The sequence below is a fragment of the Tachyglossus aculeatus genome, chromosome 2 (genome assembly GCF_015852505.1).
Source record: "Tachyglossus aculeatus isolate mTacAcu1 chromosome 2, mTacAcu1.pri, whole genome shotgun sequence".
NCBI lineage: Eukaryota > Metazoa > Chordata > Mammalia > Monotremata > Tachyglossidae > Tachyglossus > Tachyglossus aculeatus.
This window is the reverse complement of record NC_052067.1, coordinates 721,723-746,567: the sequence shown is the minus strand read 5'-3', so window position 1 is coordinate 746,567 and position 24,845 is coordinate 721,723. Positions and strand designations below refer to the sequence as shown.

At 49.6% G+C, this 24,845-nt stretch overlaps 2 protein-coding genes across 2 annotated transcripts; one reads left to right on the top strand and one right to left on the bottom strand.

Annotated features, from left to right (window-relative positions):
• The first annotated feature begins 3,011 nt into the window (after positions 1-3,011).
• EFCAB1 (EF-hand calcium binding domain 1) lies at positions 3,012-16,476 on the top strand. The gene is made up of 6 exons (XM_038769566.1): positions 3,012-3,148; positions 4,459-4,614; positions 9,977-10,081; positions 13,094-13,245; positions 15,886-15,990; positions 16,382-16,476. The coding sequence occupies exons 1-6, from the start codon at positions 3,058-3,060 to the stop codon at positions 16,430-16,432; spliced, it is 660 nt and encodes a 219-aa protein (XP_038625494.1). The 5' UTR covers positions 3,012-3,057; the 3' UTR covers positions 16,433-16,476.
• Positions 16,477-16,480: 4 nt separating this feature from the next.
• Positions 16,481-24,716, bottom strand: RBM48 (RNA binding motif protein 48). The gene is made up of 5 exons (XM_038769555.1): positions 24,606-24,716; positions 21,217-21,407; positions 20,341-20,486; positions 17,255-17,757; positions 16,481-16,901 (listed from the first exon to the last, which is right to left on the bottom strand). Exons 1-5 carry the CDS (start codon positions 24,714-24,716, stop codon positions 16,815-16,817), a joined length of 1,038 nt encoding a protein of 345 aa, XP_038625483.1. The 3' UTR covers positions 16,481-16,814.
• Between the last annotated feature and the right edge of the window lie 129 nt (positions 24,717-24,845).

Genomic DNA, 24,845 nt, shown 5'->3' with positions numbered 1-24,845 from the left:
TGACTTTGGGCAAGTCACTTCACTTCTCTGGACCTCAGTTCCCTCATCTGTAAAATGGGGATTAAGACTGTGAGTCCCCCGTGGGACAACCTAATCGCCTTGTATCACCCCCAGTGCTTAGAATAGTGCTTTGCACATAGTAAGTGCTTAATAAATGCCATCAATAAATACGATTAAATGAATGAATGAATGAAGCAGAACGAACTCCTTGGGGGCGGGGAATGTGTCTGTTTACTGTTGTATTCTCCAAGCGATTAGTCCAGTGCTCTGCACATAGTAAGCGCTCAATAAATACGAGTGACTGACTGAATGAATGAAGCAGAACCAGCTCCTTGGGGGCAGGGAATGTGTCTGTTTATTGCTGTACTCTCCAAGCGATTAGTCCAGTGCTCTGCACACAGTAAGTGCTCAATAAATATGACTAACTGAATGAATGAATGAATGAAGCAGAACCAGCTCCTTGGAGGCAGGGAATGTGTCTGTTTATTGTTGTACCCTCCAAGCGATTAGTCCAGTGCTCTGCACACAGTAAGCGCTCAATAAATACGATTAACTGAATGAATGAATGAATGAAGCAGAACCAGCTCCTTGGGGGCGGGGAATGTGTCTGTTTATTGTTGTGCCCTCCAAGCGATTAGTCCGGTGCTCTGCACACAGTAAGCGCTCAATAAATACGATTGACTGAATGAATGAATGAAGCAGAACCAGCTCCTTGGGGGCGGAGAATGTATCTGTTTATTGTTGTACCCTCCAAGCGATTAGTCCAGTGCTCTGCACACAGTAAGCGCTCAATAAATACGACTGACTGACTGAATGAATGAAGCAGAACCAGCTCCTTGGGGGCGGGGAATCATCATCATCATCATCAATCGTATTTATTGAGCGCTTACTGTGTGCAGAGCACTGTACTAAGCGCTTGGGAAGTCCAAGTTGGCAACATATAGAGACAGTCCCTACCCAACAGTGGGCTCACAGTCTAAAAGGGGGAGACAGAGAACAAAACCAAACATACTAACAAAATAAAATAAATAGAATAGATATGTACAAGTAAAATAAATAGAGTAATAAATAGAGTAATAAATATGTACAAACATATCAATCGTATTTATTGAGCGCTTACTGTGTGCAGAGCACTGTACTAAGCGCTTGGGAAGTACAAGTTGGCAACATATAGAGACAGTCCCTACCTAACAGTGGGCTCACAGTCTCCAAGCGATTAGTCCAGTGCTCTGCACACAGTAAGCGCTCAATAAATACGACTGACTGAATGAATGAATGAAGCAGAACCAGCTCCTTGGGGGCGGGGAATGTGTCTGTTTATTGTTGTACCCTCCAAGCGATTAGTCCAGTGCTCTGCACACAGTAAGCGCTCAATAATACGCTTGACTGACTGAATGAATGAATGAAGCAGAACCAGCTCCTTGGGGGCGGGGAATGTGTCTGTTGATTGTTGTACTCTCCAATCAATCAATCAATCGTATTTATTGAGCGCTTACTGTGTGCAGAGCACTGTACTAAGCGCTTGGGAAGTCCAAGTTGGCAAAATATAGAGACAGTCCCTACCCAACAGTGGGCTCACAGTCTCCAAGCGATTAGTCCAGTGCTCTGCACACAGTAAGCGCTCAATAAATACGACTGACTGAATGAATGAATGAAGCAGAACCAGCTCCTTGGGGGCGGGGAATGTGTCTGTTTATTGTTGTACCCTCCAAGCGATTAGTCCAGTGCTCTGCACACAGTAAGCGCTCAATAAATACGACTGACTGAATGAATGAATGAAGCAGAACCAGCTCCTTGGGGGAGTTAGCTCCTTAGTTAGCTCTCCTAGGCCTTAGACCCGATATGGACCACCCACCCAGAGACCCTCCAGAGGGGCCGGGAAGACGTCTCTTTCCCCGTGGGACTACTCATACTGAGTGGTTACCACCCGTGCGAAGATATTTCACCGTCACGGGGGGTCGGGGGTACCTAGATATTTGGATGTCTTGAATTGCTTTGTGGGGCAATAGTAAAGTTCTGATTTGGGTCACCAGGGATTTTGCGCTCAGTGGTTTCAGGTTTTTCAACGTCTTTTTTCTCACCACATTCGCTCGGTCAATCATATTCATTAGGCACTTGCTGTGTACACTGTACTAAGCGTTTGGAAGAGGATAATACAACAATATAACTGACATATTCCCTGCCCATAAAGAGCTTACTCCCCAGTCCTCTGGCTGGAATTGTCTGTTAGACGCACCAGGGGAGGCCAGACATGAGTGCCTGCCAGAGACTGCGTGTGTGTATATGTTTGTAGATATTTATCACTCTATTTATTTATTTATTTATTTATTTTACTTGTACATATCTATTCTATTTATTTTATTTTGTTAGTATGTTTGGTTTTGTTCTCCGTCTCCCCCTTTTAGACTGTGAGCCCACTGTTGGGTAGAGATTGTCTCTATATGTTGCTAACTTGGACTTCCCAAGCGCTTAGTACAGTGCTCTGCACACAGTAAGCGCTCAATAAATACGATTGATTGATTGATTGGGGGCGGGGAATGTGTCTGTTGATTGATGTATTGAGCTCCTCCCAGCGCTTAGTCCAGCGCTCTGCCCACAGGAAGGAAGGAAAGAAGGAAGGAAGAACGGAACGAACGAACGAACGAACGAACGAACGAACGAACGAACGAACGAACGAACGAACGAACGAACGAACGAACGAACGAACGAACGAACGAACGAACGAACGAACGAACGAACGAACGAACGAACGAACGAACGAACGAACGAACGAACGAACGAACGAACGAACGAACGAACGAACGAACGAACGAACGAACGAACGAACGAACGAACGAACGAACGAACGAACGAACGAACGAACGAACGAACGAACGAACGAACGAACGAACGAACGAACGAACCCACGATGATGCTGCTGCTGCTCCTGACGGTAGTGACGGCAGGGGCGGGGCCTGGGGCGCGTGCGCAGTGACGTCATCCCCGGCTGGTCCCACCCTTGCCCGGTTGCCTAGGCGACGCGTGGTCCACGGGGCGGGATGCTCGGGGTGGTCCACGATGGTCCCCAGCGCGGCCCCGAGACCCGCCGCCTCCAACCGCAAAAACATGCAGAAATTGGCCGAGTCCCTCAGTAAAGGGATCAAGCACTGTGAGTCCTTTAGACTGTCTCCCCCTTTTAGACTGTGAGCCCACTTGTTGGGTAGGGACCGTCTCTATATGTTGCCAACTTGTACTTCCCAAGCGCTTAGTACAGTGCTCTGCACACAGTAAGCGCTCAATAAATACGATTGATGATGAGTACCGCCCCGGCCCCCGGCAACCAGGGCACGGACCGGCTTTCCAATCCCGCCTCGGACACTCGTCCGCTCCGTGACCTGGGGCAAGGCCCGTCCCTTCTCTGGGCCTCCGTACCCTCATCTACAAATTGGGGATCATCGTAATAATGATAACATTTATTAAGCACTTACTATGTGCAAAGCACTGTTCTAAGCGCTGAGGAGGTTACAAGGTGATGATGATCACCTTGTATCTTACTCTATTATTACTATTACTCTATTTTACTTGTACATATCTATTCTATTTATTTTATTTTGTTAATATCAATCAATCAATCGTATTTATTGAGCGCTTACTGGGTGCAGAGCACTGTACTAAGCGCTTGGGAAGTACAAGTTGGCAACATATAGAGACGGTCCCTACCCAACAGTGGGCTCACAGTCTAAAAGATGTTTTGTTTTGTTCGGTCTCCCCCTTCTAGACTGTGAGCCCACTGTCTCCCCCTCATCCCCCTCTCCATCCCCCCATCTTACCTCCTTCCCTTCCCAGAGCACCTGTATATATGTATATATGTTTGTACATATTTATTACTCTATTTATTTATTTTACTTGTACTTATCTATTCTATTTATTTTGTTAGTATGTTTGGTTTTGTTCTCTGTCTCCCCCTTTCAGACTGTGAGCCCACTGTTGGGTAGGGACTGTCTCTATTTGTTGCCAACTTGTACTTCCCAAGCGCTTAGTACAGTGCTCTGCACACAGTAAGCGCTCAATAAATACAATTGATTGATTGATTGATTGTTGGGTAGGGACTGTCTCTATATGTTGCCAACTTGGACTTCCCAAGCGTTTAGTACAGTGCCCTGCACACAGTAAGCGCTCAATAAATACAATTGAATGAATGAATGAGAGGAAAGGAATTAGAACCCAGGTCCTCTGAATCCCAGGCCTGGGTTCTTTCCAGTAGGACGCGCTGCTTCTCATTTGGTGGCTTATTTGCCTCTGAGGTAAGGAAAGCCCGAAAGCCTCACCCCTCTCAATCAATCAATCAATCAATCGTATTTATTGAGTGCTTACTGTGTGCAGAGCACTGTACTAAGCGCTTGGGACAGAGAACTTGCCCTGGCGGGGGGGCGGGGACCAGCAGGGGGGTCCCACTCAGTTGTCCGGTTGGTTTCCCAGTCACCAAGAATGAAGCGGAGAGTCTCATCAGGATGTTCTACGGCCTGGTGGAGGAGACCAGCGAACGTCCGGCCTCCGTCGGGCTGGACCGAAACGCGTTCCGAAACATCTTGCACATGAAGTTTGGCATGACGGACGACATGATCATGGACAGGGGTGAGCGACCTGCCAGGCCCAGACGGACCCATCCTCGCACTGAGGTCCCAGTTAGCGGTAGCGATAGGGCCAGCACTTCTTATGGGGTGGCAAGCAATCTGCTCAGCGCTGGGCCAGATAGAGGATAGTCTGATCAGACTCAGTCAATCAATCAATCAATCAATCAATCGTATTTATTGAGTGCTTACTGTGTGCAGAGCACCGTACTAAGCGCTTGGGAAGTCCAAGTTGGCAACATATAGAGACGGTCCCTACCCAACAGTGGGCTCACAGTCTAGAAGGGGGAGACAGAGAACAAAACCAAACGTACTAACAAAATAAAATAAATAGAATAGATATGTACAAGTAAAATAAATAGATAAATAAATAGAGTAATAAATATGTACAAACATATCAATCGTATTTATTGAGCGCTTGCTTACTGTGTGCGGAGCACCGTACTAAGCGCTTGGGAAGTCCAAGTTGGCAACATATAGAGACAGTCCCTACCCACCAGTGGGCTCACAGTCTAGAAGGGGGAGACAGAGAACAAAACCAAACATACTAACAAAATAAAATAAATAGAATAGATATGTACAAGTAAAATAAATAAATAAATAGAGTAATAAATCTGTACAAACATATATACATATATACAGGTGCTGTGGGGAAGGGAAGGAGGTAAGATGGGGATGGAGACGGGGACGAGGGGGAGAGGAAGGAAGGGGGTCAGTCTGGGAAGGCCTCCTGGAGGAGGTGAGCTCTCAGTAGGGCCTTGAAGGGAGGAAGAGAGCTAGCTTGACGGACCCTGCCCCCATGGGGCTCACAGTCTAACCGTCATCATCGTCGTCATTATTAAGGAATTTATTGAGTGCTTACTGTGTGCAGAGCGCTGTACTAAGCGCTTGGAAGGTCAAATGCAACAGAGTTGGTAGACACATTCCCTGTCTACAGTGAGTTCGCAATCTAGGGGGGGAGACAGTAGAGAAGCAGCGTGGTTTAGTGGAAAGAGCACGGGCTTTGGAGTCAGGGGTCATGGGTTCGAATTGCGGCTCCGCCACATGTCTGCTGTGTGACCTTGAGCAAGTCAGTTAACTTCTCTGAGCCTCAGTTACCTCTCTGTAAAATGGGGATTAATCAATCAATCAATCAATCGTATTTATTGAGCGCTTACTGTGTGCAGAGCACTGTACTAAGCGCTTGGGAAGTACAAGTTGGCAACATATAGAGACAGTCCCTACCCAGCAGTGGGCTCACAGTCTAAAAGGGGGAGACAGAGAACAAAACCAAACATACTAACAAAATAAAATAAATAGAATAGATATGTACAAGTACAATAAATAAATAGAGTAATAAATATGTACAAACATATATACATATATACAGGATTAAGATTGTGAGCCCCACGTGGGACAACCTGATCACCTTGTAACCGCCCCCAGCGCTTAGAACAGTGCTTTGTACATAGTAAGTGCTTAACAAATGCCATCATTATTATTATTGCTGTATTGTACTTTCCAGACAGTACAGTGCTCTGCGCACAGTAAGCACTCAATAAGTACGACTGAATGAATGAATGGCAGACTTTAATATAAATGATTTTTTTAGAGAGAAAGATTGGTGGGGTCTCATCCCCGCTTTTCAGTGGAGGACCTACATAGGATAAGTGACTTGCCCAGGTTCCTACAATCACACGGGGACTGAATTAGGACCCAGCTTTCCACAGGCTGCCTCTTCATAATAATAATAATAATAATTGGCATTTATTAAGCGCTTACTATGTGCAAAGCACTGTTCTAAGCGCTGGGGAGGATACAGGGTGATCAGGTTGTCCCACGTGGGGCTCACAGTCTTAATCCCCATTTTACAGATGAAGTAACTGAGGCCCAGAGAAGTTAAGTGACTTGCCCAAGATCACACCGCAGACATGTGGCAGAGTTGGGATTTGAACCCATGACCTCTGACTCCAAAGCCTGTGCTCTTTCCACTGAGCCACGCTGCCTCTTGACACACCTCACCGCCACACCCTCCCTGACCCCTATTCCCAACTAGACCAGACCAGCTGGGAGAGGGACAAAGCTACCCCGAGGGCACTGAGGAGGAAATGTGTTGGGAATGTTCTACCAACTCTGTTACACTGTACTCTCCCAAGTGCTTAGTACAGTGCTCTGCGCACAGTAGGCACACAAAAAATACTGTTGATTGAATGTAGGAGTTGTACGACAGCGAAGGATCGATAGTGACAACTGAGGAGGTTCGTTCATTCATTCAGTCGTATTTATTGAGCACTTGCAGAGCACTGAACTGAGCACTTGGAAAGTACAAATCAGCAACAAATGGGGACAATCCCTGCCCAACAACGGGCTCACAGTCTAGAAGGGGGAGACAGACAACAAAACAAAACAAGTACAAGTAAACAGGCATCAATAGCATCAATATAAATAAACAGAATTATAGATGTATACACATCATTAATAAAATAAATAGAATAATAAATATGTACATATATACACAGGTGCTGTGGGGTGGGGAGGGGGTAATAATAATAATAATGGCATTTGTTAAGCGCTTACTATGTGCAAAGCACTGTTCCAAGCGCTGGGGAGGATACAAGGTGATCAGGTTGTCCCACGGGGGGCTCACAGTCTTAATCCCCATTTTACAGAAAACTGAGGCCCAGAGAAGTGAAGTGACTTGCCCAAAGTCATACAGCTGACAATTGGCAGAGCCGGGATTTGAACCCATGACCTCTGACTCCCAAGCCCATGCTCTTTCCACTGAGCCACGCTGCTGTACAACAACAACATTATATCGATTAAGATTAAAAAGGCAGAAAGTGTGTTTCAATTTTGTCCCCAATTGTGTTTTTCATTAATTTAATATCAGGGAAAAATCTTGCCTGTAAATTTGGCTTTTTAGCACTAAAACTCAGTAGTGAGTTTTGTTTTTTGGTTCACGGTATGTCAAATCATGTCATTTTATGTTACATATGGCTTGAAGGTAGGCAAATAATATTGATGGTACTTATTTAAATGCTCACTATGTGCTGATCACTGTGCTAAACACTGGGTTAGATACAATATAATCAGATGGGACACAGTCCCTGTTCCACAATTGTTCAAAATCTAAGCGGGTAGGAGAAATGGTACTTTAGCCCTATTTTACAGATGAGGAACCCGAGACAAGGGTAGAGCAGAGGGAGGGAGCCGGGGCGATGGGGAGGGGAGAAGGAACGGAGGAAAAGGGGGGCTTAGTCTGGGAAGGCCTTCTGGAGGAGGTGAGCTTTCAGTAATAATAATAATGATGGCATTTATTAAGCACTTACTATGTGCCAAGCACTGTTCTAAGCGCTGGGGAGGTTACAAGGTGATCAGGTTGTCCCACGGGGGGCTCACAGTCTTAATCCCCATTTTACAGATGAGGTAACTGAGGCCCAGAGAAGTTAAGTGACTTGCCCAAAGTCACACAGCTGACTTTGAACCCATGACCTCTGACTCCAAAGCCCATGCTCTTTCCACTGAGCCACGCTGCTTCTCTAGGCTGGGAAACCAGTAGGGCTCCTGGGCTGGGAAACCAGTACTGTTATTGACTGAGAAGGGAAACTGAGGGGGAATAATAATAATAATAATGATGGCATTTATTAAGTGCTTACTATGTGCAAAGATGACTTTGTTTCTATTTCTTCTAGACCGTAAACTCTTCATGGGCAGGGGAACATGACTGACAACTCAGTTATATTGCACTCTCCTAAGTGCTTAGTACAGTGCTCTGCACACAATTAGAGCTCAATAAAGTCGACTGTATTTATTGATTCATTCATTCAGTCATATTTACTGAATGCTTACTATGTGCAGAGCACTGTACTAAGAGCTTGGGGAAGTATAATACAGCAATAAAGAGTGACAATCCCTGCCCATAATGAGCTCATAGTCTAGAGGAGGGGGAGACAGACATCAATACAATTAAACAGATGTCAATATAAATAAATAAAATTACAGATATATATATGTATATATATATATATATATATTGAGTGCTTACTGTGTGCAGAGCACTGTACTAAGCACTTGGGAGAGTACAGTATAACAATAAGCTGACACATTCCCTGCCCACAACAAGAAGCAGCATGGAGCCCAGGCCTGAGAGTAAGAAAATCATGGGTTCTAATCCTGTCTCTGCCACTTCTCTGCTGTGTGACCTTGGGCAAGTCACTTCACTTCTCTGGGCCACTGTTACCTCATCTGTAAAATGGGGCTGAAGACTGTGAGCCTCCTGTGGGACAACCTGATCACCTTGTAACCTCCCCAGCACTTAGAACAGTGCTTTGCACATAGTAAGCGCTTAATAAATGCCATTATTATTATTATCTGTAAAATGGGGATTGAGACTTTGAGCCCCATGTGGGGCAGAGGCTGCGTCCGATCCGATTTGCTTGTACCCACCTCAGTTCTTAGTACAGTGCCTGACACATCGTAAGCCCTTAATAATAATAATAATAACTGTGGTAATTGTTAAGTGCTTACAATGTGCTAGGCACTGTACTAAGCGCTGGGGTGGATACAAGCAAATTAACAATTAAGACAATTATTATTGTTACTGTACCACCAATTGATCAATTTGCCCGATCAGTAGCACTTTCTATTCTCAGCTAGTCAGTAACTAGGGAATGGTTTGGCCCTCTTCCTAGAGGAAGAGTCAGTCGTGCCTCGATTTCTCACCCTGGAAATGCCAGGGGCCCTGTGATGCGCCACCCCCCAGACCCCCACCATCCAAACCACAGCTTTCTGGAACAAACTTCCCAGAGAATCCACTGGGGTTCTGCAGCAGCTTGAGCTGGCGGTGGTTACAGAGTCACGAGACGAGAGAACCCTGCCTTTCCCTGAGACCCGAATGACCTAAAAATAATAATAATAATTGTGGTATTTGTTAAGCTCTAACTCTGTGCCTGGTACTGTACTATGTGCTAGGGTGGATACCAGCAGATCGGGTTGGACTCAGTTCCTGTCCCATGTGGGGCTCAGGATCTTAATCCTCATTTTACAGATGAGGCACAGAGAAGTGAAGTGACTTGCCCATGGTCACATGTGGCGCAGGTGGAATTCGAACCCGGGTCCGTCTGATTTCCAGGCTCGGTCTCTATCCACTAGGCCATGCTGCTTCCATGCGTGCCGCTGAGGCCCCCCACTCAGCCCCACACGGTTCGGGGTAAAGCGTCCGCGGACCGTTCGGGATGCTGGGGTGCGATGATGCGGTGAGACGGTGGGGCTGTGCCCAAGAACCCCGGGGTCCTTGCCCTCCAACGCAGGGCATGCGGCAGGTGCAGGATGGGGGCAGCCCATCTTGGGTGGAGTGGTCCAGTGCCCACAGCCTTTCCCCTTTCCAGTGTTCCGGGCGTTCGACAAAGACAACGACAGCTCCATCAGCGCAGCCGAGTGGGTGGCTGGCCTGGCGGTGTTTCTTCGGGGGACCCTGGAGGAAAAGATGAAATGTAAGCCGAGCCACCCTTAGGTCAGACCAGCTCCGGGCCCCCCAGCTGGCCTGGCCAGGATTTCTGGCGGACCCCCTCTGCCCCCCGCTGACCTTTCCCACCACTTCCTCTCTTGCGGCCCCATGCTCTGGGCATGTTACTCCCTTCCTCAAAAATCTCCAGTGGCTGCCTGTCAACCTATGAATCAAGCAAAAACTCCTCACTCTCGGCTTCAAGGCTGTCCATCCCCTGGCCCCCTCCTACCTCACCTCCCTTCTTTCCTTCTCCAGCCCAGCCCGCACCCTCCGCTCCTCTGCCACCACTAACCTCCTCACTGGGCCTCCTTCTCTCCTGTCCCGCCATCGATCCCCGGCCCACGTCCTTCCCCTGGCTTGGAATGCCCTCCCTCCACACATCCGCCAAGCTATCTCTCTTCCTACCTTCAAAGCCCTACTGAGAGCTCACCTCCTCCAGGAGGCCTTCCCAGACTGAGCCCCCTTTTTCCTGTCCTCCTCCCCATCCCCCCACCCTACCACCTTCCCCTCCCCGCGGCACTTGTGTATATTTGTACAGATTTATTACTTTATTTTACTTGGGCATATGTACTATTTATTTTGTTAATGATGTGCACATAGCTTTAATTCTATTTGTTCTGATGATTTTGACATCTGTCTACATGCTTTGTTTTGTTGTCTGTCTCCCCCTTCTAAACTGTGAGCCTGTTGTTGGGTAGGGACCGTCGCTATATGTTGCCGACATACTTCCCAAGCGCTTAGTACAGTGCTCTGCACACAGTAAGCACTCAATAAATACGATTGAATGAATAAATGAATGCTTGGGCCAGTCTCAGAAGACCTGGACGGCCCAGGCAAGGAGCAGCCCGGCCTTCAAGTCCGGGTCCCATGGCCATGGAAATCAGGGGAGCTGCATGATGTATTCTTAGGGAGTCACAAGGTCATGGGTTCCAATCCCCATTCTACCACTTGCCTGCTGTGTGGCCTTGGGTGAGTCACTTTACTTCCCTGGGCCTCAGTTACCTCATCTGTAAAATGGGGATTGAGGCTTTGAGCCCCATGCAGAACAGGGACTGTATCCAACCCGATTTGCTCGTAATAGTAATAATGATAATTGTGGTATCTGTTAAGCACTTGCTATGAACCAAGCACTGTTCTAAGCACTGGGGTAGATACAAGATAATCGGGTTGTCCCACGTGGGGCTCACGGTCTTAATCCCCATTTTTCTGATGAGGTAACTGAGGCACAGAAAAGTTAAGTGGCTTGCCCAAGGTCACTCAGTAGACAAGTGGGGGAGCCTGGATGAGAACCCACGTCCACTGACTCCCACGCCCGGGATCTTTCCACTAAGCACACTGCTTCTCACAGAAGCAGCCGAGAGGGCGAGGTCGGCAGCAAGATAGGTGGGATCGAGGTACGGTGAGGTTAGCAATACGTCCATATCCGTAATTTACTTGTTCATATTAATGTCTCTCTCCCCTTCTGGACTGTAAGATGATTGTGGGCAGGGAACTTGTCTGTTATTTGGTTATATTGTACTCTTGCAAGCACTTATCCACCCCAGTGCTTGGTTCGGTGCCTGGCATGTAGAAAGCACTTAACAAATACCACAGTTATTATTATTATTATTAGCTGCAGGATTGTGGCCAGGGTGCCCCGTGGGGCTGGAGTGGGAAGAGGTCCAGAAACCCCCCTGGCCTGCCCCAAGGAGTAGCGATAGCGATGATATGTACAGCCCAGCCCGCACCCTCTACTCCTCTGCCGCTAACCTCCTCCCTGTGCCTCGTTCTCGCCTGTCCCCCCGTCGACCCCCGTCCATCCCCCGCCCTACCTCCTTCCCCTCCCCACAACACCTGTGTATATGTTTGTACATATTTATTACTCTATTTTACCTGTACATATTTACTATTCTATTTATTTTATTAATATGTTTTGTTTTGTTGTCTGTTTCCTTATTCTAGACTGTGAGCCCACTGTTGGGTAGGGACCGTCTCTATATGTTGCCAGCTTGTACTTCCCAAGCACTTAGTACAGTGCTCTGCACAGAGTAAGTGCTCAATAAATATGAATGAATGAATGAATGAATGAATGAATGAATGAGTGATGCCCATTGGGTACGGTGCACTGTGCTAAGCCTTTGAGGAAGTACCTCAGACCCACAAGACACATTCATTTTTTAAAATAGTAATAATAATAATTGTGATATTTTGTTTAGTGCTTACTATGTGCCAGGCACTGTACTAACCACTGGGGTGGATAAGTGCTTGGAAGAGTACAATATAACCAAATAACAGACACATTCCCTGCCTACAACGAGCTTACATTCCAGAGGGGGAGACAGACATTAATATAAAAAAGTAAATTATGGATATGGGCGTAATGCTAACCTCACTGCACCTCAATCTCGTCTATCTCGCTGCTGACCTCTCACCCACATCCTACCTCTGGCCTTCTCTTATCAAACAGATAGTTGCTCTCTTCCACTTCAAAACCTTATTAACGGCACATCCCCTCCAAGAACCTTTCCCTGGCTAAACCCTCCTCTCCTCTTCTCCCACTCCCTTCTGCGCTGCTCTTACCCCTTCATTCATCCTCCCTCCCATCCCCACAGCACATATGTATATGTGTAATTGATTTATTTATCTATATAAATACGATTCAATTTAATACCATTCAATGAATGAATGATAAGTGCTGTGGGGCCGGGACAAGGAATGAATAAAGGGAGCAAATCAGGGCGATGCAGAAGGGAGTGGGAGATTGGGCAGGAGATCCCCTGACTGACTCCTGGGCCCAGGCTCTCTCTACTAGGCCGGGCTTCTTCTCAGCTTAGCCCAGCGGCTGCGGGCGTTCCTGAACCGAAATCCCTCCTCGGTCACGTCCTTCCCTTTCACTAGCCAACCAACCCTTGGTGCGGAGCCTGGCCCGGGCAGGTCACGACCACACTCCCCGAAGCCGACAGCGGGATTGGGCCCTGTGCCCGCCCCCGGTGCTAGCCATCTCTCCCGCTCTCCACAGACTGCTTTGACGTGTATGACCTCAACAGCGACGGGTACATTTCGCGAGAGGAAATGTTCCACATGCTGAAAAACAGCCTTCTCAAGCAGCCCACTGAGGAAGACCCCGATGAAGGTATTAAGGACTTGGTGGAAATCACGCTCAAGAAAATGGTAAGGGGGCCAAAGAGCAACTCTCTCACTTGGCAGCGTGGGATTAATTGATCCTTCGAACCATCGGTGGTATTTATTGAGTGGGCAGAGCACTGTACTGGTGCCCTGTAAGAGGGGGCGTCGCCTCAAGGGATGGGAGTTGACTAGTGAACCAGTGGCATTTGAGTGCTTACTGTGTACTGAGCACCTGGTAAAAAGGGGAACTCGTTTCAAGGGAAAGAAGTTAAAGTGCAGAACACCGTACTGAACATCCAATAAAAGGGGAACTGGTTCATTAAATTGTATATATTGAGCGCTTGCCAGGTGCAAAGCACTGGACTAAGCGCTGTTTTACCTCACCTCAAGGGCTGAGGGTTGAACCAACCAGGTGGGTTACCAGAAGTGTTTACTGAGGCTGTTGAATGTTGGTCCCTTGTACCAAGTGCCCTGCCCTGCCCACACTTCCTGCTCCCATCCAGCTTCCAGCCTAGCGACCGGAGGAGGCAGACACCCAGAGAGCCAAAGCTGGGCTGGGAATAGGCGAGCCCACCCCACTTCTGGGATCTTTTGGGGGTCCTCAGGGATGATGGGGCACAGTAGCTGCTTGTGAGTTCCTTGAGGGCAGCAATCGTGTTTACCAACTCTATTATACTGAACTCTCCCAAGCGTTCAGTCCGGTGCTCCGCTTGCTGTCGAAGCTCAAATCCCGATTGATCGGTTATTGCTGGACGGGACAGCCCTCAACGGGGTGAGGAGCACCTTTTTTGGCAAATGAAGCCAGAACCCATCCCCTAGAGATATGCGGGCTCGACAGCAAAACTGACTGGTCTTGGCCCAGAGATGCTGCCTGACCGCTTGAGGCTGGAGTGGGGCCTTGGTGGCCACCGAGGACCAGGCCGCTGTCCCTCCAGAAATACCTCCCTTTCACCGGCCTACCGCCAAGGTTTTGACCCGAACCGGCCACAGTGGCACTGGGGACTTTGAGGAGAGAGGCAGGGCCCTGCTGCTGAAGCCAACGGGCAGGTGGCCAGGTGAGACACCTAGGAAACTAGGTCTTTGGCTACCAGCTGCACACTTGGGTGTAGGGCAGAAGGCTAGGTAGGGAAAGGAGGGGGGTAAGGGGCAGGCAAATTGCCTGCAGATCAGAAAATAGCAACAGAGAAATGAATCATAATTGTGGAATTTGTTAAGCACTTACTCTGTGCCAACCACTGGGGTAGACACAAGGTAGTTGGGTCGGACACAGTCCCTGTCCTATATGGGGCTCAGTCTTAATCCCCATTTTACAGAGGAGGTGACTGAGGCCCAGAGAAGTTAAGTGATTGCCCAAGGTCACACAGCAAACCTGTGGTAGAGTCAGGATTAGAATTTACGTCATCCGACTCCCAGGCCTGGGCTCTTTCCACTGGGCCACACCGCTTCCCTGAACTGCAGCTATCGGCAGGTTCCCTGCAGCGGCCTTGCACGGAAAGGGAGCCGGGACCTGGCCCAGTTGGCCTCGTGGCCCCCAGTTAGACTCCCCAGCCCCTGCCTCAGTGAATGGCCCTTCCCTTTGGCTGGTTAAGGAGAACCCCCTGCCATCTCCCGCCCCCCTCGCCCCACCCAACCGCACCCCCTGCTCCGTCTTCACCAGACCTCACTCTCCCACTCCTAATGCTGGGGCAATGGCCTTGGCCCTAGCCTGGGCCTATTTCTCCTACTCACTCCTCATGTTGCCAACTTATACTTCCCAAGCGCTTAGTACAGTGCTCTGCACACAGTAAGCGCTCAATAAATACGATTGATTGATTGACCCAGCAGGCGCTCAGTACACGTGTGACTGTTATTGCTGCCAATGACAGCCTGTGTTTCTTTCAGCTGACTGAGGACTTAAGGTACATAATTCTAAATTATCTATTATTTATTTATATTAACGTCTGTGTCCCCCCACTAGACTGGATGTTCATTGTGGGCAGGGACTGTCTCCAACAACTCTGCTGAATCGTACTCTCCCAAAGCAGCATGGCTCAGAGAAGCAGCATGGCTCAGTGGAAAGAGCCCGGGCTTTGGAGTCAGGGATCATGGGTTCGAATCCCAGCTCTGCCAATTGTTAGCTGTGTGACTTTGGGCAAGTCACTTCACTTCTCTGGACCTCAGTTCCCTCATCTGTAAAATGGGGATTAAGACTGTGAGCACCCCCCCCCCCCCCCCCCCGGGGGACAATCTGATCTCCTGGTAACCTCCCCAGCGCTTAGAACAGTGCTTTGCACATAGTAAGCGCTTAATAAATGCCATTTAAAAAAAGTGCTTATTACAGGGCTGTGCATCCAGGAAGCGCTCAATGAATACCATCGATGATGACAATGAGGGAAGAGGCAAAGAAGGGAAGGCTCGTTTTCCTTCCTGGTAACTAGAGAAAATAGAAATGTTCTTTCCTTCCCACAGCAAACCTACGGGTGAAGAATGAAGGTCATGGTTTGCCAGGCCCTGGCCGAGCAGACCTGGCAGCTCAAGCACTCAGCTCCCATTTCCTGCCCTGGGCCCTGGCCTTTCTGGGCTTGAGTTCCTGGTGTGGGGCCTCCCCAATCTTCTAAGGCTATTCTCTCCCCATGCTCGGTGTGGCCCGAGCAATGACGGTGTCAGGCCCCAGCCTAAAAGCCGCTCCTCCTCCTCTCCCTTCAGGATTACGACCACGACGGCAAACTCTCTTTCGCAGACTTCGATCAGGCTGTGAGAGAAGAGAGTCTCTTGCTGGAAGCATTTGGCCCGTGTTTACCAGACATTAAGGTAAAGAGGACTGAACCCCTTTCTCTTTCTCTCAAATGTCACTTCCTGGCCTGCCCCAGCAGCTGAGAGGGTGAAGGAAGGGGCTTCGGGGAATGGCATCGGTGGCCCCGGCTGCTTGCCCATGGGCCGGGGTATTTGCCGTGGACCAGGGCAACATGTCCAATCAGTGGCCTGGCTGAAGATGGGGGCCAGGAGCTTGGTGGGGGAAGGGCGAGTGATGGGGAGAGACAGTGCTGGTGGTTTGGGGGCTGGGGGGGTAGGGTGCGGGGCAGCAGTGACAGGCAGGAAGTGGCTCACTAAAAAGCATGTACCAAAATCTTGTATTTTTCCAAACGTTCTTGGAAACTGTGGGTTTCTAACACTGGCTCTCTCTGTCTGTCTCATTTTCCAGAGCCGCTTGGTGTTTGAGTCCCAGGCATTCGCAGAAAAGCCTGACTTGTAGTGAGGGCGGGAACAGGTTTAACTCATTAAACATCCTTTCTGTGACCCTCCGTGTGCCAGGGCAGATTTTTACCGGCTCCTCCAGCGGGTTCACACCCTCCCACCCTGCCCACAGCCCAGGAGAGAACTCTACCCAACAAAGGGAAAGAAGGCAAGCCCTTCTCCTCCCCATTCCTCCCGCAGTCTTGAGTTTCTCATGACCCAAACTGGGCGGTGGGAGTGGAGAGTGCGGCACGAAGTGCATCTGTGCAAAGTCAGAGTGCACATTCGAGGCGCTACCACCCCGCTCTCTCTGGGGCAAGGGAACGACACCGGTCCTGGGGATCCATCCATCTGTCCATCCGTTTGGCCTGGTGAAGGTGGCAGGAGGTGGGCGTTCGGGCTTAGATCCTTCTCCTCTGTTTGCGGGGGCAGTCTGGGACCTCGTCTCCCCGGCTCTCAGAAGGCTGCGGCCGAGGGAGGGCGGCCACCTGGTTGTCAAAAGAAAAAAAGAGTTCACGCTGTTTCTCGGGCGGCTTCCTTCACTGTGACCCGCATGCCCCCGCTGAAATTCATCCTGCCAGAGAAAGCTACCCCATCTTTTGCCACTGAGACAGCTGGACTGGATTCAAAGAGCCTCTGAGATTTCCTCGTCAGGATTCCTTTCCCCCAGCAAGCGCCCCAGAGGGAACGCGGACGGTAGTTTAAACTAAATGCCTGGTTGTTCCCGGGAGCCGCCTAAGGCCCGGACTCTGTCCTGCTTCCTGTCGCACGCCAGGGCTCGGGCCGACCACGGAGGTCCCGGGGGATGGGGAATGGGGTGAGGGGACAGGGCGGGACGCACCTCCCTGAGTTTCTTTTGGATGAGGCCGGCCGAGGTGTTGAGCGAGGCATCGCCCAGATCCAGGGCGGGGAGGGTGGGGAGCAGAGGCCCGATGAGCCGCTCACTCCTGCCCGGGTCCGTGGGCTCGGCAGTGGGGTCACCATCCCGGTCTTCCTCTCTCCGTCTCCGCCGCTCCTGCAGCTGGGTGGTCCGGGGCAAGAACCTGCCGATCCCATTGTCGGGAGGATCGGCCTGCTGCCGCTGTCCCCAGGAGTCGGGGGCTTTTCCCGGGGGTCCCCTCTGCCTGGGCTCAGGGCAGCGCCTCTGCCAGCTCTCCCCAGCTAGGAAGGGTGGAGGGTGGTGATGGGGAGGAGGCTGGAGGGGAAGAGGGAACCGCTCGGGGTGGGGTCCACCCGGGGAGCCAGGGGCAGCCGGACAGAGCCCCAGGCGGTGACCGAGGAGGAGGCTTCTTGGGGCTGGGGGCTCGCCCTCCGGTTTCTTCTTTGCCCCGAACAGGCTGTTGGCTTTTCAAAAGGGAAAATGGAAAGCAGTCATTTACACAGAGTAACCGTCAGGAACTTACACATCGGCAAGGCTAGAAAATGACATTTCAAACTTATTCACATACTGATTCCTACTGGACTCAAAAAAACAACTTATATTTGGGCAGGGACAGGAAAACTAGGCAAGGCTTTTTTCCGTGGAGACTCCAGGTTTTGTCCAAATCAAGAAGCATCTCCTGGGATCAGGATATACAGAAGCAGTGTGGCCTAGTGAGAAGAGCAAGGGCCTGGAAGTCTGAGGACCTGGTTTTAGTCTCTGTTCCACCACTTGCCTGCTGTATGACCTTAGGTAAGTCACTTCCTTTCCTCTGTGCCTAAGTTTCCTCCTCTGTAGATTGAGGATTCAGTACCTGCTTTCCCTCCAGGCCTTTAGCTTGTGAGGCAGGGACTCTGAGACAGGACCTAATTATCTTGCATCAGTCGCTTATCCTATCCCATCTTAATTACTGTACTAGCCTCCTTGCTGGCCTCCCGGCCTCCTGTCTCCCCACCACTCCAGTCCATACTTCACTCTGCTGCCTGGATCATTTTTCTTCAAAAACGTTCAGGACGTGTTTCCACATTCAAGAACCTCCACTCATTCGCTTGTATTTACTGAGTGCTTACTGTGTGCAAAGCACTGTACTAAGTGCTTGGGAGAGTACAATAAAATAAATAATAAACGGAAACATTCCCTTCTCACAGTGAGCTTACAGTCTAGGCAGGGGGAGACAGACATTAAAATAAATCAAATTACAGGTATGTACGTAAGTGCTGTGGGGCTGGGAAGGGGGGAAGAACAAAGGGAGCAAATCAGGGTGAGGCAGAAGGGAGTGGGAGAAGAGGTAAGGAGGGCTTAGGCAGGGAAGGCATCTTGGAGGAGATGAGCCTTCAATGAGGATTTGAAGAGGGGGAGATTGACTGTCGGATTTGAGGAGGGAGGGCGTTCCAGGCCAGAGACAGGATGCGGGCGAAGGCTTGGCGGAGAGATAGACAAGGTGGAGGCACAGTGAGGAGCATTAGAGGAGCGAAGTATGTGGGCTGGGTTGTAATAGGAGAATAGCAAGGTGAGGTAGGAGGGGGCAAGGTGATGGACTGCTTTAAAGACAACGGTGAGGAGTTTTTGTTTAATGCGGAGGTGGATAATAATGACGGCATTTGTTAAGTGCTTACTATGTGCAAAGCACTGTTCTAAGCGCTGGGTGGATGGGCAATCACTGGAGTTTTCTGAGGCGTGGGGAGACATGTCCTGGACTTTTTTGAAGAAAAACGATCTGGGCAGCACAGTGAAGTATGGACTGGAGTGAGGAGAGACAGGAGGCTGGGAAGTCAGAAAGGAGGCTGATGTGGCAATCCAGGCTGGACAGGATAAGTGATTGTATTAACATGGTAGCAGTTTGGATGGAGAGGAAAGGACAGATTTTAGCGATCTTGTGAAGGTGGGGCTGACAGGATTTAGTGATGGATTGAATATGTGGGTTGAATGACAGAGAAGAGTCGAGGATAGCGCCAAGGTTACGAGCCTGCGAGACAGGAAGGATAGTGGTGCCGTCTACGGTGATGGGAAAGTCAGGGGGAGGAAAGGGTTTGGGTGGGAAGATAAGGAGTTCTGTTTTGGACATGTTAAGCTTGAGGTGACAAGAGGACAACCAAGTAGAAATGTCTTGAAGGTGAGAGGAAATGCAAGACCACATAGAGGGAGCTAGGATCAGGGCTGGAGATGGAGATTTGGGTATCGTCCGCATGGAGGTGGTAGATGAAGCCATGTGAGCAAATGAGTTTTGCACGGCAGTGGGTGTACATGGAGAAAAGAAGGGGACCTAGACCTGAACCTTGACAGACTCTGACAGTTAGGGGGTATAGTTGCCCATCCACCTCTGCATCAGACACAAACTCCTTACCATTGGCTTTAACGCACTCAATCCTTTTGCCCCCTCCTGCCTCACCTTGCTGCTCTCTTACTACATCCCAGCCCGCACATTTCCCCTCTCCAACACCAACCTACTCATTGTACTTCGATCCTATTTCGCCACCGACCAGACTCATGTCCTGCCTCTGGCCTGGAATGCCCTCCCTCTTCATATCTGACAGTCAATTACTCTCCTCACCTCCAAAGCCTTACTGAAGGCACATCTCCCCCAAGGGGCCTTCCCTGACTAAGCCCTCTCTTCCTTGACTCCCACTCTCTTCTGCGTCGCTGGACTTGCTCCCTTTATTCAACCCCCGTCCCAGCCCCACAGTACTTCTGTTCAGATTCTTAATTTATTTATTTATATTGTCTGTCTCCCCTTCTAGGCTGTAGGCTCATTGTGGGCAGGGAATGTGTCTGTTATATTGGTATACTGTAGTTTCCCAAGTGTTTAGTCCAGTGCTCTGCATAAAGGAAGTGGTCAATAAACACAGTTGAGTGATTGCACCTATCCCAGAACTTAGTAGAGTGCTTGGTACAGAGTAAGCATTCGATAAATACCACAATTATTAGCATTATTTACTATTGGCGAGCCCCGGGGTCCGGCCGTCAGCCAGGATCACCATCCCCCAACAATACAACGGCCCTGCACGCACCTCGGTTTCCTGTTGCCCTGGCGATGTATCGCTGCCTGTCTTGCAGTTTCTCTCGGGTCTCTTGGACGGTCTCAAATTCGGGAGCGTAGCACACGTGAAGCAAGCCGCCAAAGAAACTCCGTTCATCCAGCTTTCTCTTGGCTACCCTGAACAGAAGCGCATGTTTACTAAGCCAGAAATCCCATTCCACTGAGCTGTGTTCAGGATAGAGCAATCATCGGCCACGCCTAAGTTCGGTCCCGGTTTGGGAAGGGCTCCCACAGCGAAGCGACAGAAAATGACCGTAACTTACAAATTCTTACGGAAATGAATCAGAGTGACACTGATTCCCAACCAGCTCGAGAAGGGACTGAGAGTCAGAAGATTCAGGTTCAGGTCCACCGTGTGACTGTGGGTACATGATTTTCCCTCTCTGGGCCTCAGTTTCTTCTTTTTTTTTATGTGTTAAGCACTTACTACAGCCAGACACTGGGTAGGCACTGGGGTAGGTATGAGTTAATCAGGTTGGTCAGAATCACTTCCCGCATGGGGCTCACAGGCTTAATCCCCATTTTACAGATGAGGGAACAGAGGCACAGAGAAGTTAAGCGACTTGCCCAAGGTCACACAGCCAACTAGTTGCGGAGCCGGGATCAGAACCTAGGTCCTTCTGACTCCCAGGCTCGTGCTCAAGCCACTAGGCCACGCTGCTTCGGCCTCCTCTGTGAAATGGGGGATGCCTGCTCTCCCTCCTTCTCAGACCGAACCCCGCGTGAGTCAGAGACTGAGTCAACCCCCAGCACTGAGCGCGGTGTTTGGCACAGACTAAGCATTTACCTACCACCATCGCTCAATACAACACGTTTGTCATTTGTCATAGAAGGATTGCCACGGTACCTAGCACTCTGCAACTTCTGAAACTTGATGAGGTAAACGTCAGTGAATTCTTCCGCCGGATACTGATCGAGGGCGTTGTACTGCTCTATGGCCCCGTAAAGCGCGAACTGCTCAACCAACTCCTTCATGACGCCCAAGGCAGGGACGCCCTGGACGAGCAAGTAGCGGGACTCCAGGTTGATTGTGTACACCTGGAGCAAACGGACGGGTGTGCGTGACAATTCTGCCTTGCGCCCACAACCAGCCCCCGTGGACCCTTCCTCCCTTCCTCCCCAAATCCGGCCCGCTCCCAGGCGTCACCCACTGCGCTTCCCAGAACCGGACAGGCCTGCAAGAGACAGTGCAGCCGGAAAGAAGGTTCTGCCGACTCCTCTATCCCCGGGCCGGGACCTCGCTGGAAAACAAATAAACTCTGCCTTCTGTAATTAGCTGTTCGAGGAGAGGGGCATTTCCAAATCAGAGTGAAGCCATGGACCTGGGATGCCATGTTTGATTTAGAGTGCCAAGTTTCCTTTACGTCTTAGTGGAAGGTTTAAAGGCCCCCAACAGAGAGAGCTGCCCAGCGCACCCTTGGTGGGAAGAGCCTCAGACCCCAGTGCCGCTCCTCAGTGCCCTTTGGAGATGCGGAGAGAGAGGGTGCAGGCTCGGTAAGTAAACCGAGGGGTCTTTGCTGACCCCTCAACTGCTGCCGAGTGACAGCTCCATCATCAAAACACGGAGCCACCGCAAGCACTTAGTACAGTGCGCCGCTCACACCGGAAGGTGTTCCACAAGGACGACTGATTGACCATCCTCCCGTATGTGTGTTCATAGATAACAATAATAATAATAATGATGGTATTTGTTAAGCGCTTACTATGTGCAAAGCACTGTTCTAAGTACTGAGGAGGTTATCAAGTTGTCCCACGGGGGGCTCACAGTCTTAATCCTCATATTACAGATGAGGTAACTGAGGCACTGAAAAGCCCAAAGTCACAAAGCTGATAGTTGGCGGAGCAGGGATTTGAACCCATGACCCCTGACTCCAAAGCCCGGGCTCTTTCCACTGAGCCACGCTGCTTCTCCAAGAAGCAGCTTCTCAAATCTTCAGTCGAGGTAGACTCGACTGAACCTTTAATCGTATTACTCGGATTCCGCTGCTAGTGTATAACTTGATGCCTGTCTCTCATGATGGAGTCTAAGCTCCTTGTGTGCCTTTTGTTGTTCTTGTGTCAATCTATCAATCAATCTATGGTATTTATTGAGCACTTACTCTGTGAGGAGCACTGTCCTAAGCACTTGGAAGAGTACGATACAACAGAATTAGCAGGTACATTCCCTGCCCAGAATGAGCTTACTTCCATTACATCCTACTACTTTTCCTGGCTGGAATTTGTCTCCTCACTAGGCTGGAAGCTCCTTGCGACCAGCCAGCCAATCAATCAATAGCATTTATTGAGTGCCCCTTGCAGGCAGAGCACAGTATTAAGTGCCCGAGAGAGTTCAATAGATGGTAAGCGTGATCCCAACCCTCAAGTAGCTTACAGTCTTCTATCACTTTTCTGCTCTCCTGGGTGCTTAGTGCAGGGCTCTGCACATAGGTGCTCAATAAATGCCATTAACTCATTAATAACTAACATGATGACTACTATAATAGTGCAGAAAGGTTAAGAAAAAGGAACAACCGCATGCACAGAACTTATTGACTCATCATTCATTCATTCGATCATATTTACTGGGTGCCCACTATGTGCAAAGCACTGTACTAAACATTTGGGGGAGTATAATACAACAACAGACACATTCCCGGCCCACAACGAGCTCACAGCCTAGAGGGGCAGACAGACATTAACATACATACATAAAAAAATAAATTACAGATATATACTCTTGTCTGCTGTGTGACTTTGGGCAAGCCACTTAACTTCTCTGTGCCTCAGTGACCTCATCTGTAAAATGGGGATTAAGACGTGGGACAACCTGATTCCCCCGTACCCCTCCCCCGAGCTTAGAACTGTGCTTGGCACATAGTAAGCGCTTAACAAATACCGTTATTATAATTATCATTATTATTATATGTGTGCTGTGGGGATGGGAGGAATGAATGAAAGGAGCACGTATCTGCCGGGAGACCTTGAGCAAGTCACTTCATTTCTCTGGGCCTCAGTGACCTCATCTTTAAAATGGGGATTAAGATGTGGGACAACCTGATTCCCCCATACCTCCCCCAGTGCTTAGAACAGTGCTTGGCACATAGCGCTTAACAAATACCATTATTACTATTATCATTATGTTATTATTATATACTAATATAATATATATTATTATCATTATTATTATATCATCATTATTATTATCATTATTATTATATGTGATTTGGGGATGGGTGGGGGGAATGAATGAAGGGAGCACGTGTCTGCCGGGAGACCTTGAGCAAGTCACTTCATTTCTCTGGGCCTCAGTGACCTCTTCTGTAAAATGGGGATTAAGACTATGAACCCCAAGTGGGAGTACCTGATTACCATGTAATAATAATAATAAAATAATAATAATAATAATGGCATTTATTAAGCACTTACTATGTGCAAAGCATGGTTTTAAGCGCTGGGAGGTTACAAGGTGATCAGGTTGTCCCACGGGGGCTCACAGTCTTAATCTTGGTCTTAGAGAATCAGCGTGGTTCAGTGGAAAGAGCCCGGGCTTTGGAGTCAGAGGTCGTGGGTTCAAATCCCGGCTCCGCCAACTGTCAGCTGTGTGACTTTGGGCAAGTCACTTCACTTCTCTGTGCCTCAGTTCCCTCATCTGTAAAATGGGGATGAAGACTGTGAGGCCCCCCCCGTGGGACAACCTGATCACCCTGTATCCCCCCTGCGCTTAGAACAGTGCTTTGCACATAGTAAGCGCTTAACAAATGCCATTATCATTACTACTAATCCCCATTTTCCAGATGAGGTCACCGAGGCCCAGAGAAGTGAAGTGACTTGGCCAAAGTCACACAGCTGATAATTGGCGGGGCCGGGATTTGAACCCATGTACCTCCCCCAGGGCACAGAACAGTGCATGGCACATAGTAAGTGCTTAACGACTACCCTCATTATCGTTATTATTAATAATAATAATGACGCCGATGGCATTTGTTCATTCATTCGTATTTATTGAGCGCTTACTGTGTGCAGAGCACTGTACTAAGCGCTTGGGAAGTGCAAGTTGGCAGCATATAGAGACGGTCCCTACCCAACAACGGGCTCACAATCTCCTCAGCGCTTAGGACAGTGCTTTGCACCTGGTAAGCGCTTAATAAATGCCATCATTATGATTCTTATTATCCCCATTTTCCAGATGAGGCCCACAGAAGTTAACGTTGGAGAGCTGTGTGGTGGGGGGGGGGGGGGGGGGGGGGGCGGCCTCACCTTGACGGCGCGAGGCCTTCGGCCCTCGCGATATTTGGCTCTGGTGGCACAGACGGGCAGCTGGCTGTGATGGCGGCAGAAGTCGCCCGGCTCCCCGCCGACCGCCGCCATCTTTCCCCCACAGAGGCCGCCGCGCCGCCTGCCTCCCAGCCGGCCAATGGGAGCGCGGGACAGCTCGCTGCGCGCGGGGATTGGTCGGGCGGCGCGAGGGGGCGGGGCCCGGACGAGCCGTCAGTCGGT